Here is a 20,118-nt window from a genome sequence, read left to right on the forward strand (position 1 = left end):
GAGAGCGGGGCTGGGGGTTGAATCAACCACCAATGGCCAATGATTCAATCCTGCCTCTGTAATGAAGCCCCCATAAAAATCGAAAAGGAGAGAGTTCAGGGAGCATCTGGGTGGTGAACATGCGGAGGTCTGGGGAGACTGGTACGCCTGGGGAGGGCATGGAAGCTTCGTGCCATTTCCCATGCCTTACCCTGGGCGTCTCTTCCATCTGGCTGTTCCTGAGTTATGGCCTTTCATAATAAACCAGTAATCTAGTAAGTAAAATGTTTCTCTTGAGTGCTGTGAGCCACTCCAGCAAATTAATTAAATCTCAGGAGGCGGTCGTTGGAGCCTACAATCCATCGCTGGTCTGTCAGAAACACAGGTAACCACCTGGACTTGGGATCGTGTCTGAAGTGTGTGTGTCAGAGTGGAGGGTAGTCTTGAGGGACTGAGCCCTTAACCTGTGGGATCCGATTCAATCTCTAGGTAGATAGTGTCAGAATTGAGTTAAATTATAGGACACCCAGTTGGTGTCAGAATTGCTCAGTGGTGGGGAAAAACCCCACACATTGGAATTGGTGTTGGAACTACAGGAATCATTTATATTGTTATTTCTTTGCTTGTCACCCATGTTTTATGTGATCACTGTAGGTTATCAGTGGCTCAGTTGCTGTCAAATGATCTTAACACCTTTTGTTATACAGTATATTTAAAGTAACATTTATTGGTTTTTTTCTTATTAGAGGAGCAATACAGTCTTATTGAAGAAAAATTGAAAAACACAGATCAGCCAAAAGAGTAAATTAAAATACCCATGATCTTACTGTCTAAGGGTAATCACTGTTACAACTTCTAGATATTAATTCAGCCTTCTTATTATAAATATACATCAGAAAGTTATGGTCCAAATAAAAAGCAAACTAAAAGTATTTTGATTACATGATAGAACACACAAAAGGAGAATCCATTTGAACTTGACCCTGAAATCATCTGCCACTGAGGGCACAGTCGTGATACTGGAACCATGAGGGGGAGGGTGGTGATCCGAGCTCATTTCTTGGCTCTAGATAAATACCATTTCCATAGTTACAATCATGTAAATGCTGTGGATTGGTTTGGAACATTTAAGAGTCTCATGCTCTACCTCCTGAGCTAGCCGGTTTGGAACATTTAGAATCAACCTGCGGGCAAATCACAGAAGACTGGACTGTTTAAGGAACACCGTGTAAATGCCTTCAACCTTGACATTGTACAAATAGAGGTTCAGGTTACAGGGTGGAGAGGAGAAGTCGAGGGCAAAGTGACGGAAACAAGAATCACTGGGAGGAAGAGGGAAGGGGATGTGGGAGCCACATAAGTTAGCTACATCCTCCATCACAGGAGGAATCAATAAACGAGGTCTAGATAAATCAAGAAATAGACGTAGAAGCTTGTTAGTTAGAGCTGTGGAGACAGCAACTAAAAAAAAAAAACAAGACAAAATAGCAACAGACGTAGCAACGATGGCCTCCGGGCAGGAAAATTAAGAAAGTGGAGAGCAGATTCCAAGAGTGCTGCTTTTCAATGATAAGTCCTTCTATACTCTTTGATTGTGAGGTAATTATACGTATGTTACCTTTATAAAAAATTTTAACAATCGTATTTGTAAACAAAAGTCTCAAGCAGAAACAAAGGGCTGAGATATGTAAAAGGGGGGAGTTAGACAAAAAAAGAGCACTGTAGGAATCATTGTTTATGACAGAAATCCAGGATTGCCACCCAGTCTTCTACTGCCTATGCTCTCAATGAAGCCCCCCAAGACTGGTGTTTGGGGGTCAACATTCAGCATGGTAGTGTGCACAGCCAGCCTGGAGACTGGGGAAGAGAACAAGTCAAGTGCGATGTCATAAGTAGCATCTCGCCCTGACTCACTATCAGGGGGCTTTGCTCCCATTGCTCTGCTTCTCGGGCCATCTACCTTTTGTCCACCCACCCGTAAGATCAGCTCGGATGAAATAGTGACTTAACTACTGTGTGAAGGAATCTGGGGAGAGGGGTCCATTTGGCCAATGCCCCCAATCCTGTTAGACTGGAACCACGCCCTGCAGGTGATTAAGGTTCTTCTTGGAACTGTCCCAGGTTTTACTTCCTCAGCGCAATGTCCAGGCAGCCCTGCTCCAAGGCTAGATGAAATCCTGACTCTTGCCAGAAGCCATACTCAATAAACGTTTGCTGAATAAACGTTTGCACACATGAGTGAATGATTACAAGCTGGAGGAATAAGCTTCCAAGAGGAGCCTGGGGACCTCAGGGCAGCAAGCGGGTACCTGGGGTTTCTTGGCAGGCGGGCCGGGCAGGGCCGGGCAGGGCAGCACAGGGCAGGAGGGTGCTGAGAGGGAGACCGGAGTGGCGCGCAGACAGCAAGGCGCTGGCTTCTCCTCTCAGTCTTTTCCTGTTCCTCTCTGCTGTCAGCTCTGAATCCTCCTCTTGTTTCTGCCCTGCGGTGTGTTGCTTTGTGCCTGGCCTGGACCTTCATGCCCCGTTGGGTGGGGTGGGGGGGCTCTCTGCCCCTCAGAACTCTGCTGTGCATGCTCTGTGTCCATGCGCATGGACACTGGAATGCACTTGCCCCTCCTATGTCCATGCACTTGCCCCTCCTGCTGCTTTATTTCTCCATGTTTACATGTTTCCATCGTTTTCCTTCGGGCCTTTCTTCCTCTGTGCTATGCAGTCATTTTTAGGAATTCCTAGAGGTCAGGTCTCTGCCCCTACCCCCAAGCTAGCGGTCTCTGAAGGACACAGACATGTCTCTTCGGACGATTCTGCAATTGGGGGCATTTTCTCCCTCCCGTCCCCTCTTGGAGCACTCTGAGTGAGACTTTGTCAACAGTAACCCCGAGCTTTAAGTAAAATCACCGTAGGCAGTTGTGCAACCAAGAAAGAACCTCCTGTTCTCCTTCAGTATTATTTTAAAAGCCAAGAAAATGGATCCTCGATGACAGACCGTTCTTGTCACGTTTGTCAGCAATAGCATCAAGGCCGTAGTAACTAACGAGGGGCACATTCCATGAGAAACAGAACACAGAACCTCTTTTTGACTATTCCAAACCAAAGAGCCCAGATGCCTCTTTTTCTAAAAGCGTAAAAATGGAATTGAAACAAGAATTTTCCGGGAAACTTCTGACTATCATTTCCTACAAAGAAGAAAAGTAACAAATATATAGTCCCTTTAAAAGAGTTCAATAACTTGACTCATGGATAAATAAAGCAAATCATCACAATTTTAGAAACTAAGAACCTATGAAATTTCAATTTTAAGAGCTCCAACACAGCTCAGTAATTTTATTATAAAATTTGCATTCTGACCTGTAGTACCAATTTAAATGAAATTTAAAAGTGTCTCCAAAGTATGTGGGGGGAAAAATGAAAATATCAAATAGCACTTAATTGTAGCACAGTTATATAATCTGGTGTGAAACAGGTCAAATGCGATAAGCATATTACTTACCCACAGTTTTAAAGTGGGGCCCTTTGATACTATATTTAATTTAGGACGTATGGAATAGTGCCGTCAGTTTAAGAAGCTTTCTGAGGAAACTACCCAAAGCCTCAGGCTTCCCCAATGGGATGGTGACATGGACAAGCAGTGGGAAGGTCCCTGGAGGCCAGGTGCTAGATCCAGCTATGACGGTGAGGTGCTGTGAGGCCTTGGACAAATCACCCAACTGCTCAGGCCTTGGTTTTCTTCATAAAAGGAGAGAGGCTGATTCTAGGCTACATCTTAACCTTTTACTGGTCTCAGATGGTTTTAAGAATTTAATAAAGCTATGACCCCATCCACTCCCAAGGAAGAACACACCCCAGTACATACACAAAACACTTGATGTGCAATTTCAGGGGCTCATCCCCCCACCCCTAAAACTCATATATGGACCACCTGAGGGTGGATGGGCTACGTGATCCCGTTGATCCCCCAAGCTCTCTCCTCTATAACCACCCGCTGGGCCGCCTCGGCTTCGCTGTGAACCAGGCTAGGCCATGTCCTCCAACCCTGGAAGGGGTGCTATGGTCACAAATACCCTCAATGAATATTGTTGAATTTAATGTAAGTAAATATTCACCTGCCTTCACACACACCTCCTGCGTTTTTACTGAACGATGTTCTGAAGAGGTGGATCCTACGAATCCCAAGGAAAGGAAGTTCAGACCTCACATTTCGGTTCAGAGCGAGCCTTCCCTGTGGAAAAGTGAGTCGTCCTCAACTCTAAAAGGATAAAAATTATATTTAAAATAACACTTCCTGAGCTATCGGTTTACTCCAGCAAGAAGAACTATGACGCTTTAGGTGAATTCATTCTTTCATTCAGACAAGCATTTACTGAGTGCCTATTACATTCCAAGCCAGCATGTAGCACTGGGGATCCTAAGATAAGTGAGATACAGTCCTGTAATCAAATAGCAGCTAGTCGAGTGGAGGAATATGATGAGAAAATTAGAGTAGAAACGTTTGGCTTAAAACGGGCATATGCTGGTAGTGCCGTGGGAGCATAATGGAGGGGACACATGATACTGCCAGCGACAGACAGCAGGAGGCCACACGGAAAAGGCGAGGCCTCAAATAGTTTTGATGATGAGTTAGAATTTTCTAGGCACAGGAAAAGGACCTCTGAGACAGAGGCTCTGTAAGGCAAGTGGTTGCCGTGGGTAAGGATGACAGGTTTTTCAGTGAGACGGAGATTCAGGCCTGTGTAGGGGACACGCTAGGAAACGGGAGAAGCCAGACTGCGAAGGACCTCCACGTGCTCTGCGGGGAGGTGGCACTTTGTTGATCTCATTATTGTAGGTCATACATGGTGATAAGGGCTTACTGAGGGATGTTCATCAGGTTAGAGAGATAGTGTCGGTACTTTAGAAATAGAATACAGAGGATGAATTGGAAGTGAAGAAGGCTAGAGGCAGGTTAATCAACACTCTACACACATCTCTCTTTGTAGTCTCTCTTGATAAAAGTTTTTCTCGCCTAAGCCCTATCCTATGCACGTATGCCGATTTTTGATGAGGATAATTTGCTTTTCAATAATCAGCGTTTCCTGGGAGTCATCTGACCTCACGTTCATTATGATTTTATTTTTAACCCCTGGTTGAGCAAAGTATCGTTTATATGAGCTTCAGACCCCTCCCCAATGCATGTCCACAAATATATTTAACTAAGAAATACCACACCTAACTAGAAAAAAAGAAGAGCTTGTCAAATGTAGTAAATGTTACTTTCAGTTAGCACTAATTGACAGTCTCCGAAATGGTAAGTGGGGGTGCCTCTGATGCCACCATATTGGTCCAAAAGTCTAAACATTTTATTTCATAATGTAAAACTTTACAGTTTTATATGTTCCAAGATGCTTTACCTGGCCTCACCTTATTAATTCTGTCGTTCCATAGATTGGGGAACGGAGGAGGTGACCTTGGGAGAGTGGGTGCCCGGAGCAGAGAGGGCAGCTGGACAGAGCCTTGAGGGCCCCCAAAGCCATTAAATGAGGTGCTCTAGTAATTATTCCATGAAGAGAAACACTGCATTTTTTACATTCATTTTAATGGGAATATTTAATGATTGATGACACCAGTTTTGGCTTATGAACAAAAATTTTGGAACTAATTATACTCATTTATCAAAGCATGAGGATGTACTTTTTCATGAATTTCAAAATTTTTCCCAATGCATAGAGTATGATTATCATAACAATCTCATGCTACAAAAGTAGTAATTAGGGCAGGCTGTACAGTGTTCTCATGAAAAGTTACAGATGAAGTCCATTAATCAATATTTATTGGTCACCTACAGAATAGGCACCGAGATCTTTCAGTTTAAAAGTCACTTATATTTTCTAAGGGAATTTGATAGTTTACATTTTCTAAATTTTAAAAATCTTTCTTTTTTTACAGCTTTATTGAGATATAACTTTCATACCATACAACTTTAATGTTTTTGAATTTGAGGGCAGTTATGGTGAATTTTCAAATAGACATATATAAATTAAAAAATAAATCACCCCATCGGCTTAACCAAATATAATAGAGGCAACTACTGTTGACTGGGCACCTACTCAAGTGACAGGTATGACAAGTAGCACTTTACGTAATAGTTCCTAATCTTCAAAACATACCTGAAGAATATGTCTCCCATTTTACAGAGAGAAAATCTGGCCTCACAGGATCCGGAGGACTTCACAGGGACCATAGCGAGGGAGTTCAGGGGCTGGGGTTTGCATGCAGGTCGCTGACTCAAAGCCTGTCTCTTTCCCATACATCATCCTGCTCTCAGTCTCCTGAAAGACAAACGCTAGAGTATGAAATACATATAAAAATTCTTCACCCATTTAAAAGCTAGATCAATGTCACAACCCATTGGGATTGGTGTCTCGATGGTTCAAATTATAAAGCGTTTTACTGTCATAGGGGGATTAGCTTCAGAGACATTTCTTGGTGGTGTTACACGTAATGCCTAATGCTTAAGTAGGATCACATATCCTATAAAGGTTAAATTGGCTTTTCTGATCTCCTTCCTCTCAAAAGGACCTATGCGAATTGAAGTTTCTAAATATATTTAGGCAAGTGCAAGAGTGGGGTAGGAAAATTGGTAGGGATGTGAGTTAATGGATTTTACTAGGTACAAATGAGTTATTAATATATGATGACTGGTAACAGCAGCATCTGCTGTGTATTTAGGCAGACACCCAGGGCAGAGAGGCTGCCAGGTCACCCAGTTAGGAATCATAAACGTCCAGAGGCAGAACAGAGCTTTCGATGTCCTGACCAGAGGAAAGAAAATTACACTACCACAACAAATCCTTGCCTACAAAGGGATAAACAAGAATTGGAATGTGGGATTACACAGAAAGGCAGTAGCAAACGCTGGGGTGAAGGCGTACACTGGGCATGAATTTCCAGTGGGATGTCCTTCCAGCAGATGAATGTGTGTGAAAGTAAGAACTGAAGACTGAAGTAACCTTGGGGTTGGCAGCACTCTAAGTCCAGTGTTGGGAGTTCGGGGCTGAGATCAGGTGTGGCAAACATCCAAAGCAGAATGATCCAGGATGGAACCGGAAATAAACAAATTATTTTAATACTGGAAATCACAAGGTTAAGAGATGTCCCAACAAGCAGCTAGTCTATAAATTAGGGGTGGCCTAGGCTGTAATGTAAATGAAAATCAATATCTATAAGCACTCCAAAAAGCACAATTAGTAAATAGGATAAAATATAGTCACATTGAGATTCTCCAGTCAAGAAGCCACAGATGGGACTCTTGTTGGAAGCAGGGGAAAATGGATGAGATTTATATTTTACTAACGTTAGCTATACTACACACTGGGCATGGCTTTTTTTTTTTTTTTTGCCAGAACTCACTGCATTTTTATTTACTGTAATGCTTATCATTTAATCATTGTTGTGGGATCTTAAAAAAATCTTGCTAGGTTCTAAATCATGTACCATATCCTGAAGATACAGAGAAACCTACCACCTCCATTGATGGAGAGCTCACTAGGCCTGTATTTATGAAGCCCTCTTGGTCAGCGTCACTATTAACCGCTTTCTGCGTGCCTGTCTCTATGCACCGCACCATCATACCACCTATGAGAATGTGGCTATTATTTTTCCATTTTACAGATAATGAAACCGAAGCTTAGACATCAGTTCACTTGCCTGAGATGACACAGCTAGAAAGTGATGGAGCTGGCATAAAAAACGAGTCTACATAATAACATGTGCCAAAGTTCTTACCTATCACATCTCCCTAGGATGAAAATATGGCGAGAGGACTCTACTCTTAAGTCTCCAACTGACCCGAGACCAAGAGAAAGAGGAAAATTTTCTTACAGCATGTCTGGTTCTAAAGAGTAACGGCAGCTCAATTTCAATTTTTCCTTTTCATTTTTTCCTTTTTAAAACTTACTCTATATTTAGAGATAAAGAGAGCTGTGTTAGTTGGTTTTTTGATCAAGGGGGATTTATAAATTTGCCAGCTTTTCACAAAGTATTCCTGAGAGAAGCCACACCCAAGCTTTTAAACATAATAGGACTCTGCCTTTTAATCATCACACCACGTTTAGACCGGAACTGGTTATGGCCTCTCGGTTGCTAGCACTGAGTGTCCAGACCTGCCCAAGAGGTTTTGGTTCCAGCACTTGGAAACTGCAGGTCTGAGGGTCCCCGCGGCGCCCCCCTTGGGGACAACTGCCTTAAAAACCACCTACGAATTATAAAACTGTGCCTGTTACAGGGTTACCAGACTCAATAAAAAATTGACGTTTCAGTAAACTGCCTACAGTTTGGACAATCTCAGTACAAAAATCCCTGAACAAAAAATGTATTCGGAACAAAGAAACCAATTAACGCTGTGGCCAACAGTCCCTCTTCCCCATTGGGGGCACCCTCAGAGTAATGAAATGTCAATTCTGGTACAATAATTTGCAAAGCGCTTGGCAAATTATTTGTTTTTAATAAGTCCTGCTAGTGTGAGAAAATGCTGTAGACCCAATGCAAGCAATACATGAAACATATTCTTTTAAGAAATACCTACTGTTTAAATGACTCAGCTGGTATTGTATCAGCCCAGAAAATACCCAAGTGTCCGTAGGGCTGGCAGTGGGCAAGCAGCTTTTGGCGATTTGCCCTTCTGTCACCTGCTGCCAGAAATCCGGTGTGCTTTGGGAAGAGGCGTCCGCCCTCACAACCTAAAGCAGCTGGGATGACCACATGCCTGTCCTGCTATTCTCTGGGACCGTGTCACTGCCTTCCATTCATCCTGCTTGCTGGGTACGTACTTAGTACGGACATGATTACTTTTTTTCCTAATGTCATTATTTTTATTTTTCAATTAGAGTCAACATTGAATATTATATTAGTTTCAGGAGTACAGCGCAGTGGTTAGATATTTATATAACTTATGAAGTGATTCCCCCGACGTCTAGTACCCACCTGCCACCATACATGGTTATTACAAAATTACTGGCTCTAGTCCCTATGCTGTACTTTACATCCCCGTGACTGTTTTGCAACTGCCAGTGTGGACATTCGCGTTGACATGGTAACATCCAGGGAAGCAACCTGTCCATCGCCTCAAATACGAGGAAGAAGACTCTCGGGAGCCCAGGAATTCTGTCCCGTGTGCTTCGCCGACCTCATTCTCCTATCCCCATGCCTGTTTCCCTTTTCTTGAGTTCCTACTTCATTTAACCGTATCACAAACGCTATGCACCAAGCTAGAAATTCTTGCGGAATCCCTCCAAAACCCCTGGCATAGAGAATCTTTAAAAGACACAGATGACATGAGATTAATGTCTATGAAAAAATCCTGAGCTCCAGTACGATACCAGCCCCTGCCAAGCGCTGGGAGAAGGAAGCCCTCTGCCTTTCAAATCGCTCCTATCCTGACTCCAGGGCGAGTTGATGAATGTTCTGGATTTTGACTTTCCTTTCCACGTGTCTCCCTTTCAGAGCCAAGTTCTTCCGTATTCTCGATGGTTTAATTTTTGTGTCTTCGCCACTGGGCCTCTGCTCCTCCCTTTCCCTAATTCCCCTGTAACCTTTCCGTGTCTCCTACCTCACCCTAAATGACTTCAAGGTCCACGGGACCATACCATTCATTCATTCATTCATTCATTCATTCACGGAGTGTCTACTATGGATTAAGCACTTTCTGATGACGCGATGATGGGCAAAAACACATAACTCCTCTCAGTCTGCTTGGTTCTTCGATTTCTCTCTCCTCCAGTGACCTTCACAACTCGACACTGTGTCAGCACTCTTTATGAAAGGTCTTGGTTCAGGATTTAATGCCTTTGAGAGCTGTGAGATGCTCCATTCTCATATTCCTCCGAGTGAAGTAACGAGAAGGCTGGGCCATTTACAGAGCGGGCTCTTTGCTCCCATCGCGGCTTCTCTGCTTCTCCTGTTTGGCTTCTTGTCTCTAGTTTGCTTCTTAGGCTGGACCACCTTGGCCACCACTCCAGTGATGGTCAGTTCCCTAGAATTTTCCCAGGACGGCATTGTTGATCTTCAACTCTAGGAGTTTTGCCACATTCCTTTTCTCTAATTCTGTCCCCAAATTCCAGAGCCTGTGTATCATCATGCAGATTGGATCTACTTCAAGGCCATGCCACCCGAACCCGGCTGTGCCACTGATGCTGCACGGTGCCTGAGCTTATTGCTAGTTGACGCCACTCGTCACAGCAACCGTTTTGCTTTCCATTCTCCTTCAGGCCAGCGTTAGCCCCCTTTTAGTGGACGGCCTCACCGCAAAGGCGGCCATCACCTTACTGGGCTGTTATCGTTCTTTGTTCTAACACAGGCTTCCTTCTCATCTATTCCTCTCTCTGGCCACCATGTTCAAATTTCCCTCTCTGCCTCTTCCTCACCAATAAACTTTTCTAGAATCAAATGCTTTGCTTTCACTTTTTCAGTCCAGAGTCTCTAATCCTCACAATTTGGCTTTATGCACCACCCCTCAAAAAACTTCTAAGGTCGCTAAAGACTTCCTGATGACCAGGTGCAAACCTTTTCTAAGTTCTCATCCTTCTCATTCCTGTGTTGTTCACGTTATGAATCAAGTCCTCCTTGTCGAAACGTTCCTCTTGGCTTCCATGATTTCTTTCCCACTTTCTTAGCTCCTTTCTGCTCCTTCTGTGTATGCTTCACTGCTGGTTCTCTCCTGGACCCTGGACTGTTTCATGTCCAGTGATCTCACCCATTTCTAGGTTGAGATCTCTAAGAGCTAAAATCTAAGGGGCGGAGGGGGGAATTTCATTCCTTATATAATATACGCAAGCTCTGTAATGACGGCCACGGCCCCTTCCTACCTCTCCATCCTCCCACTTACCATTGCTCGTTGCCCTACGCTCCAGCTACACGGCGTCACTGTTGCCGAGTCTCCCACATTCGGCCCCTTCTGCCTGGTGCACATCTTCCCCTCCCCACGCCTTGCCTGTGCGATTCCTGGTGGGTACACTAACACCGAGCTCTGAGGCCCCATCTCCCGAGAAGTCGTCTTACTCTTCCGGTGCAGCTTATGTTCCCTTCTGGACCTTTGCCATCACAGCACTATGTTACCGTCTATTCACTCTCCTGCCTTTCTCACTCGATGGCAGGCTCAAGGTCGGGTCCTAGGATCCGTTCACTTTTCTCCCCCAGCACAGTGGTTGTCATGGGATTGGTGCCCAAAACTGCTTAACTAATGGAGCTAATCAGACTAACCTTTAGACCTGCATTTCCTAGCATGCTGAATGTCTCTATGGCAAGTTGTCATAATCATCTAGTTCAAGGATAAACTCATTTAATGATCAGGCATTAGTATGGGTGACTTTTAATTTCTTTTTGTTTTTCATGGACTTTAAAAATCTTTAGTGAACAAGTATTGTTTTGGATAAAAGAAAATTACCTATAAGGATGATCTATATGGGGTTCTCTCATGATAGGCTTTCTTGCCTCTATTTTGCAGATCAACACAGGTGCACAAAGTTAAGGAACTCACTGGCGGTCAGACACTACTGATGGAGTGAGGCAGCAGGAGCTCCAGGGACTTCCGCGTCTACTCATCCCCGTCATTCATTTCTTAATGGCATAAAATACATCTACTATGAAACAGTTCACATCGTATTGCTTTGTTTGAACTGGCTTACTTTTTTTAAATAATCAAATAAATAGTTGGTTCGACTTTTCCATTCCTTTAATTGAAAACTTCCAGGAGACATAATAGTCTCGTAAGGCTGACAACAATCATTATCACTAAGATTTTACAAAAATAATAATAATAATAATAATTGCACTTGAGCATGAAGGGCCAGTTTACGCATCAAGCTGCGGAGTTCTGAGGATCCCCAGTCCAGTAGGTTCCACTGTCCTGGGGTTACATCTGCTAGATCCCCAAGCTACCAGAGCTCCCACATCCAATTACCAACTTACATAACCATCCCATCGGGCAGACACGGTGACTCAAAGAAAGCAAAACATAGCTGTTCGCTAGAAAAGGGCGAGGAATCCTGACCTGACCTCTTTTTCTTTTTTTTGAGACAATTTCCAGTTACACCTCATTGTTAAAGCCCAATAGTTTCAATTTATTAATCTTCTTTTATTTTATCTCACCAATCACCATCGCCGATCCAGAACACCTGCACCAGGAATGATTCAGCAGGTAAGTGGAAAAACAGAGCATGAGCATCTACAGCCACGCCACCCTGAACAGGCCCGAACCCGTCTGATCTCAGAAGCTAAGCAGGGTCAAGCTTGGTTAGTACTTGGATGGGAGACCACCTAGGAACACCAGGTGCTGTAGGCGTAACAAATAAAAAAAATAAAAAAATAAGGGATTGTAAGCTGACAAGGTCCTTGCAATCTGTGAGGTCAACCAAGGGTTGCCTCGCCTAAAAAATAAAAATAAAATAAAATAAAGAAAACAGCATGAGGGAGGGTTCAAGAAAACAGCGACCCTATACTTACATGGCAGCTATGTTTCCAAGGTATTTTCACAGTTTCTTTCCAATAGATCCTCACCTCAAATCTGTGATGGAGACGCAACATCATCTCCGTTTTACGGATGAGGAGACAGAGGGTCACAGAAGCTAAATGACCCAGCAGAGACACACATAATTTGTTTTATAACGTGGGTCCTCTAGTACCTAGGGCTTTCTCCATTTGCACCATGATGTTTTTGGAGCTAGCTGGATGCAGGAGACATTTCTGCTTGGTCATAATTTGGTGAATAAATGGGGCTGGTAAATAACTCTGGGAAAGAAGTATAAAAATGTAACAGAGAAAGAGTGGCATCTCTTTGGCCATGGAAGAATCAATGTCTCTTCAAATCTGCATCTTTCATGGGCCACCGTGGAGGGTGAGGGTTGGGGAGGGGGTGGATGGAGGTGGGGATGGAAGAGAGAATATGGCATCGTCCCAGGCCGGGTAGGTTGTAGGACAGTAAATCCACATTCAGTGTCACCGATAGGTTCTGCAACTTGAAGCGAAACGCTGCATAATGAAACCAAATTTACCACAGGCTAGTTGACAAACAAGAGTTAAGTTCCCACGGCATGTCATGAACATTAGAACGAACAAAACGACACTATTCCAGGACCTGCTGCAATCATTGTGTCGTGTTGCAGTTTTAATTCTCCATCTCTCAACCCCCAACATTACATCCTTTCACAGGCACGCTTGCATCTCATCCGAATTTAGAAATTGGGGGTACTTTTGGTTGACTGAATAGTATTCACCAATAATTGCTGCTGCTGTAATTTCCCACATTAAAAAGTTTAGATATTTAGATCAGGGATTCCAAATTTTGCTGGTTTGTCCTTTCTTAATTTTTAAAGTTCCACAACATGTCTTGTCTTTTCTCATTTACAGTGACGCTGCTCTCTTCGTGATTCAGTCTCCCTGTCTCTGTGTTAGTAATTTAGTTTGTTACATTTGGCAAAGAATATTTGAGAAAAATCTCTCAAGAGTAGTGAATCTTATGAGTCATAAAATCTAGTGTATGAAGAAAGGAAACAACAAATTTTTAATCAAAGTAAGCAATAATGACAGGTTTATTTTAAAATTTCCAGTAGAGAAAACCCACTAGTTTTGGAATAAAAGTACTCATTGTATGAGCGCATAAGTGAATATAAAAGATTAGCAGAAGAAAAATAAAACCAAACATAGTACAAAAAATTAAAAAAGTTTGAAATGGATTTAAACAGGGATGTTCTTTAAATCCTCGAAATATTTAACAGTTACTAGGTTTGGCAAACAATTCACTGGAAAATTAAAGCCTATTTTTGTACTGTAAACTCCATAAAAACTGCTTATTAAAGCACTCCATACAGTTGATATTGAAACATACAGGCAGTCAACTTCAGAAGAGCAGGAATTATTCATTTGTTCTCAGTTATATGAATTAACCAGCTGCAGAACTGCTTTTTGGAGCAAATGAGATAGAAGATGACAAAAAAAAAAAAAAGTAAGATAAAATCTCTAAAAAAATGAAACACGGCAAAATTCAGACTCAGCTTGTTTCTTTAAAGCAACAAACTGAATTTTTACAGTATATTCTACATCTGCGGTTGTCATTTCCCCACCCCCACCCCCTCAAATAACCCTAAATCCACTAGTCTGATCAATTCTTAACTTCCAAATATTCTGTACATATATATTTAGCAAAGAGCATATGCCTAACATTATTCTGACAGCAGTATGGTTAGCGTATAATTTTAGAAAGATTACTATGTATATCATCAAGATTAACCTTACTTAAAAAACAAACAAAACCATTACTAAACAAATAGTTTTAAAATATTATGAAAACCCATGAAAAGAAGACTCAACATGGGCTCTAAACCTGATAAAAACACACTTCAGAAAGACTATTAATGCTAAACTTCTGCCAAACGATGACAAAGTGCCAAACACAAAATAATCTCTTAGGACAGTTTTTTCTAATAGATAATTTGTCCCTGGCTTGGCCATCTCTCCTTTAACTATACACAAAATCCTGCTAAAAGTATGCAGTTTAGGTGATTTTACAACAGAATGTTATAATGTAAACTAAACAGGTTCTTGATATCAACAGTATGTTACCAAGGTTTTTTAAATTTCTGAATCCAACAGTTGGTCACAGAGGTCAAGTATTATCAAGGCTCCTTTGTCAGTTCTCAACTGTGTCTGACTCATCCATCCTTCAAGTACATGCAAGGCTCAATAGTTTTCAAGAGGCAGAAGCCTGAGGCCGTTTAAGACACAGATGAAATAGGATTATGAGGTGAACCCATCTGAGTAAGAACTTTATCCAGCCACTGGAGGGGGCCGTGCAGATGGATCTCAATCCAGCAGGGGGTGCTGGTAACGTCTTGGCGGTGGTATTCTGCTCCCCAGCCCTAGAAACAACATATTGGCAGGTCAGTTCACTTGCTTACTCAGTAGTTAAACTTATTAAGTAAAAAGAGTTCGCATAATCAGACACTTAAAGATATGGGTGCTTTCCACAAAACAAATACTTTGGTATTTGCAAACACACACACAATTTGGCAGGCAATTTCGGGGAATGGCTGTGTTCACAGCTCCCTGAAGTTTATCTGTGGAATTTCGGATTAGGAAGTACAGGTTTTGAGGAATGAGAGCTTCTAAAATACATTAGAAGGCTGTTTTAATAAAGATAGTTTTAAACTTTCATTTTCATTGTCCATTATGTTACTGATAGTGTTGTAATAGATATTGTTAAATTCTCATTCTATCACTAAGAAAATAAGGAAAAAGCTGTTAGACAATTGACATCGAAGGTCCTCCCATCAACACAGACATCTCGAGCTTTTAATCTCTAAGCAAAACTGGCAGGAGCATACAAGTATCCCAAAAGCTACTGACACCTAATCACTGCCTTGAATCAATAGATTCCATTATTCATTTGTACAAAAAGGTCGCTTGCCAGACATCTTCAGGATTACTTAATTAGGACACTCAGGTTGCAAAGACCAAAGTCGCTACACAAAAAGAAAAGTAATTTTGCTATTGCGAAGATCAATAACTTGTTGGTGTGGTGGACAATGGAATATGAAGTTCTGATAAACCCTTGTTGCATGAGGAATATCAGAGAAGACTGGGTTCTATTTCTTTGAAGGCAGAAATCAGATCTTTGATCTCAAATATCTAGCACAGCGATTGGCACAAAGCAGAAGCTTTATGGAAATACTTGTTCAGCTAAACTGACTCGGATTTTTCAGATACGGGGAGTTTACTGTGCAAATAATTTATAATACATGTTTTCTGCTAAAGTCCAAAAATGATCATCTGAAAAATAGTATAAGATTGGTTACTGATATCAGTAAAATGTTCTATACCATTTCTCTAAGATATTAAGAGGGAAAAGTATCTGGTCCTTACGACAATAAAGAACAATGATGTACAGTGCGCAAATGTTCTGTTGCTAAGGTATGATAAGCAGCTGCCCTTTATCACGTCTGCAAGAGTTTTAAAATAAGTTTTGTTTATCCTTAACTCTTCAAATCCAGATTCCCAGCTATGTCCACTGTACCTTATATAACTCCATTCTGGTACATATCATTATAATTAAACACATACTAGGCTATCAGTATCTTGAAGCTAGAGACTTTAGGTGCTTTTTCATCTATGTATTAATTCTCTGGAATAGTACACTAAAAGTATTTGCTGAATGAATAAAATTTAATACATTTTTAACACATACCTTATGTTATAAATGCTATTAGCGTAAAAATTGTTTCTACTTGTGTAAGAATAATTTAAAATGTGTAAAAGTAAAACAATTAAAACTGATTGGGTAATCAACATGAAATGAGTTTGAGGAGAAAGCCTACTGACCATGAGAGTCATAAATTCTACAGCGGCCCTTCAATAATGACAGACTTATCAAAGGACCTTAGTAAGGACCGCCACCGTTCTCGACTCCATCCACCCTTTTTAAAGATGAGGAGGACGAGGATCAGAAAAGAATCCCCGTGCCTTAACCAGAGTTAAAATGACAGACAGGGCTAGAAGCTGGATATCTCATTCTCAAGAGGTACTCTTTCTTCCTCCATCCCAATAAAAACAGCAGACAAAAAACACTGCGGGCTAGTCTCTGACCTCTACTTAAATTCATTTTAGCCAGAATGCTAAGTCAAAAGTTAAACATAAATGTTATAATAAATGAGAAAGGTCTCGGTAGTCTCACAGGCATATAAGTAAACCTCTTCAAAAGAAAAAAACAAAAACCAAAACCTCTCCTTTAATACTAAAAAGGTACCAGACTCATCAATAAAGAACTGCAGAATTATGTTTCTAGAAAACAAACACTAAGAGAACACAGTGGAAATCTGCTAATATGATTCAAAGAAGTAGAGAAATAAAGACATTCAGGGAAAGACACCTTTGATGTGAAGGAAGATTAATAACGTCAGGTTCCAAAATTGCCCTCTGTAATAAATACATTACAAAAACTGGTTTAACAAGTTAGGGAGCTTCTGAAGAGAAAACATAAAAGGTGGCTGCCTCACCCAAATATATAATTAATTTTGTTTCTCAAGGTAACAGAGGATAAAAATTTATCTTTGAGAATTCAGAGACAAGTCAGTCAGTCACTAGAATAAGTTACTGACTCATGAAATTCAAATAGATATTTAAGTTTTTTACATTTTGACGGTAAATTTTTTTATACTTTGGAGGCAGAAGAGGAGGCAGCAAAGAGATCAATTACTACGAGCAGTACCTTTAACCTTTCCATCCTCAAACCTTACAATACAATCTTAGAGCTAAGGCATCTACTTATCTCTGGGCAAAGGCCTTATTACCTTTTGGAAAGAAAAAAAATCACTTGTAAGAAAATCGTAAGGTTTACTGGAACCACTAAAAAAACTGACCAATCAAAAATAAATCCCAGCATGATGAACTTCTATTTTAAAAAAAATCACTTGCTTATTGTTGAAACAAAAGCAAGAGGTATTACCATCATGAAAGTACTAAAAACACAGAATGAAAAGAAAAAAAGGGTGTGTGTTCACTGAATTGATCTCATAAGACAACTATGCATTTAAATTATATATGTTAAGTATATAACATAACATACTGTGCTGATATTATCATAGCTAACATAGTGCTATTTGAATAAGGAAAAGTTATTAAAGTCTGCTATTACTGACATTTAACATAAACACCTCTATATTCTGATGCTACGATAAGTTGTCATTTAACGTTCTGCGACTTTAAGTGAAACAACATGTAACAAAACCAATTTTACCACAGGCTAATGGATATAAACAACAGTTCAGTTCCTATGGTATCTCATCACTGTCAGAATGAAATGGCGTTGACTGAAACATCACTTGAGGACCTGTGGTATTCTCCTAATAACTGACGTCCTTGTTTAAATTTAAAAATGCCCAGATCATAAGTGGGCTTCTAGGGACACATGTCAAGAGAATACAGATTTACACGTTGGGAGAAAGCACCTCACAAGCGTGTTAATCTCCAACCAGAGGGCTCAGAGTTCACTTACCTTTACGAAGCTCATGCGTATAGTACACATTTTTGTGAGCTCATAGACGGTCTCAAAGCCGTGGTTCACGGACTGTGCCAGTAACTGAGCAAATTCTTGGTTATTAAAAATTTTCAAACTACAGCCACTTGGGATCTTGCAAACGGTAGTGGGATGAAATCCGTGATGGTAGTTGCAGTTCCGACTTTGCACAAAAATGCTACTGTCACTGAGGCATTCAGCATAGACTTCCCCTCCCACATAATAAAGATGGACTCCTATAGGAAGACAAAGCATAGAATTAGTCATTGTTCTTTTTTACAGCTGAAAAGCATCTGTGTAGCTTCAGTATATGAGCTTATATGGACTTAAACTTTGGCAAATTAGATAAATATTCCCTAAGTCTTGCACAACTGATAAAAGCTTAGCTAATTGTATTAGTTAATACGATGTCGACATGCACGTGTAGGTTTCTAGGAAATAATAGAACAAAGTCTCTTAAACATTCGTAATAAAGTGCAGCAATTTCATTTTGATAAGCAATTAATGTCTATTTGGCCATGGGTTGAATGCATATTCTCACTTTAAAAATACAGCACAATAAAGGTGGACTTTATGACGGGATCCTGCAATTATTCATCACATAACTCTCTTACGTTTACTTTGCAGCTAAAAGCTATTTGAAAATTTTTAGGGTAGGAGAAGGGAGGATCGAACTCAGTCAAAGAACTAGCAAACCACAGGTGGAGGAAGTATTGCTGAGAGTTGTGAGATGTAAGTCCAGGAAAAAAAAAAACGAAAAATAATCAAACTGTGTGGAATCTGATCTCACTGAACTGCCATCTGCTCCAAACTTCTTCCTGTGAGATCTAGCGTGCCAGGAGTGTAGGAAACTGATCTTACCCGGACTTTAAAAAAGGGGAGGGGAACATTCTGACAATGCCCCACATCATTAAGGGAGATTACTTTATTACAGGCCACCCACCAAAGAGAGCCACATCCCATGTGGCTTTAAATGATCTACCTTGCAGGTAACTCTGGCATGGCTTAGTCGAAGCTAACATTATAGTAGTCTCATACAAAATATCACGTGTTGTGTTCATATGTACACATAATGCCTAAGATTTCTGTGACAATTAAATAGCTTCTGGAGCAGAAGCCCATTTTTCTGTCTGATGTAGAGAAAACAATTTAAGAGTGTGTGTTGTGTGGTTTTGGTTTTTACCTTTCTCAACTATAAAAATGAGAAATTTTCATTTTAGAAAACTTAGAGAGTAAAATAAAATATAAAGAAGCAGAAAATATTTTCACTCCTTTAGAGACCTAAAAGGAAGAATTGTTAATAGTTTGATACACTCTATTTGGTTTTGAGTATCACGAAACATTTTTTGCAAACATTTAAAATATCTACATGATTGTAGGGATGTAACCATTTAAGGATACTCCCACGATGGACCATGGTGTTGACACTAATTTTCTGATGTCATAACAATGCCATGATGAATGTCTCTGGATCATTTTTGATAATATCCTTAGGAGAGATTCCTGGAAGTTAAATCATTGGATCGAAAGCTCTTGATTCACTTTGCCAAATGACTTTCCAGAATACTTGTATCAACTTATACCCACACCAGTAGCATATGAGTGCCTCTCTCAGATTACCTGTGGCAGTATTGAGTCTGAGATTGAAACAAAAACAAAATCTCCCTATTTTAGAGCTGAAAGACAATATTGTTTTAATTTGCATGTGAGGCTGGATATGATTTCATATGTTTATTAGCCATCTATGTTTCTCTTACGAATTTACTATTCATATTTCTTACCTACTTGTCCCATTGGGGTTCTAGTATTTCTTAAATTTTATGAACTGTACATATAAGATAAAAATAATTTATTTCTTATTTGTTTCCCCATTAGTCTTCTAATTTTGTTCCCTGTATGTTTTTTAACCTACATTAGTCTGAAATCTTTAGTCAAATCTCTCTTGTGCGCTTTTCTGTTGCTTTTTATACTTAGAAAATTTCTACCTCTCTGATCAAATAAATTTTCTTCTAGCTTCCTAATAGTGAAAAAAATATTCAACTCATTAATTTATTTGCTTATATGGAATGAGGTCAGGGTTTCTCCCCCTAGCTCATCCAAAG

The 20,118-nt window shown here is 40.7% G+C and overlaps 1 protein-coding gene and 1 pseudogene across 4 annotated transcripts in view; one reads left to right on the forward strand and one right to left on the reverse strand.

Moving 5' to 3' along the window:
• The first annotated feature begins 12,173 nt into the window (after positions 1-12,173).
• LOC120613612 (uncharacterized) lies at positions 12,174-12,292 on the forward strand (annotated as a pseudogene).
• Positions 12,293-13,507: 1,215 nt separating this feature from the next.
• SMAD1 (SMAD family member 1) overlaps positions 13,508-20,118 on the reverse strand; it is a 67,236-nt gene continuing 60,625 nt past the window's right edge. For all 4 annotated transcript variants that reach the window (XM_039876040.1, XM_039876042.1, XM_039876043.1 and 1 more), the window contains exons 6-7: positions 17,996-18,252; positions 13,508-14,864 (exon numbers count right to left, since the gene is read on the reverse strand). In XM_039876040.1, coding sequence (XP_039731974.1) covers positions 14,721-14,864; positions 17,996-18,252 — 401 coding nt within the window. In that variant the 3' untranslated portion in view covers positions 13,508-14,720. The remainder of the gene's footprint in view (positions 14,865-17,995; positions 18,253-20,118) is intronic.

This window comes from Pteropus medius, unplaced genomic scaffold (genome assembly GCF_902729225.1).
Source record: "Pteropus medius unplaced genomic scaffold, Ma_sr-lr_union100, whole genome shotgun sequence".
NCBI lineage: Eukaryota > Metazoa > Chordata > Mammalia > Chiroptera > Pteropodidae > Pteropus > Pteropus medius.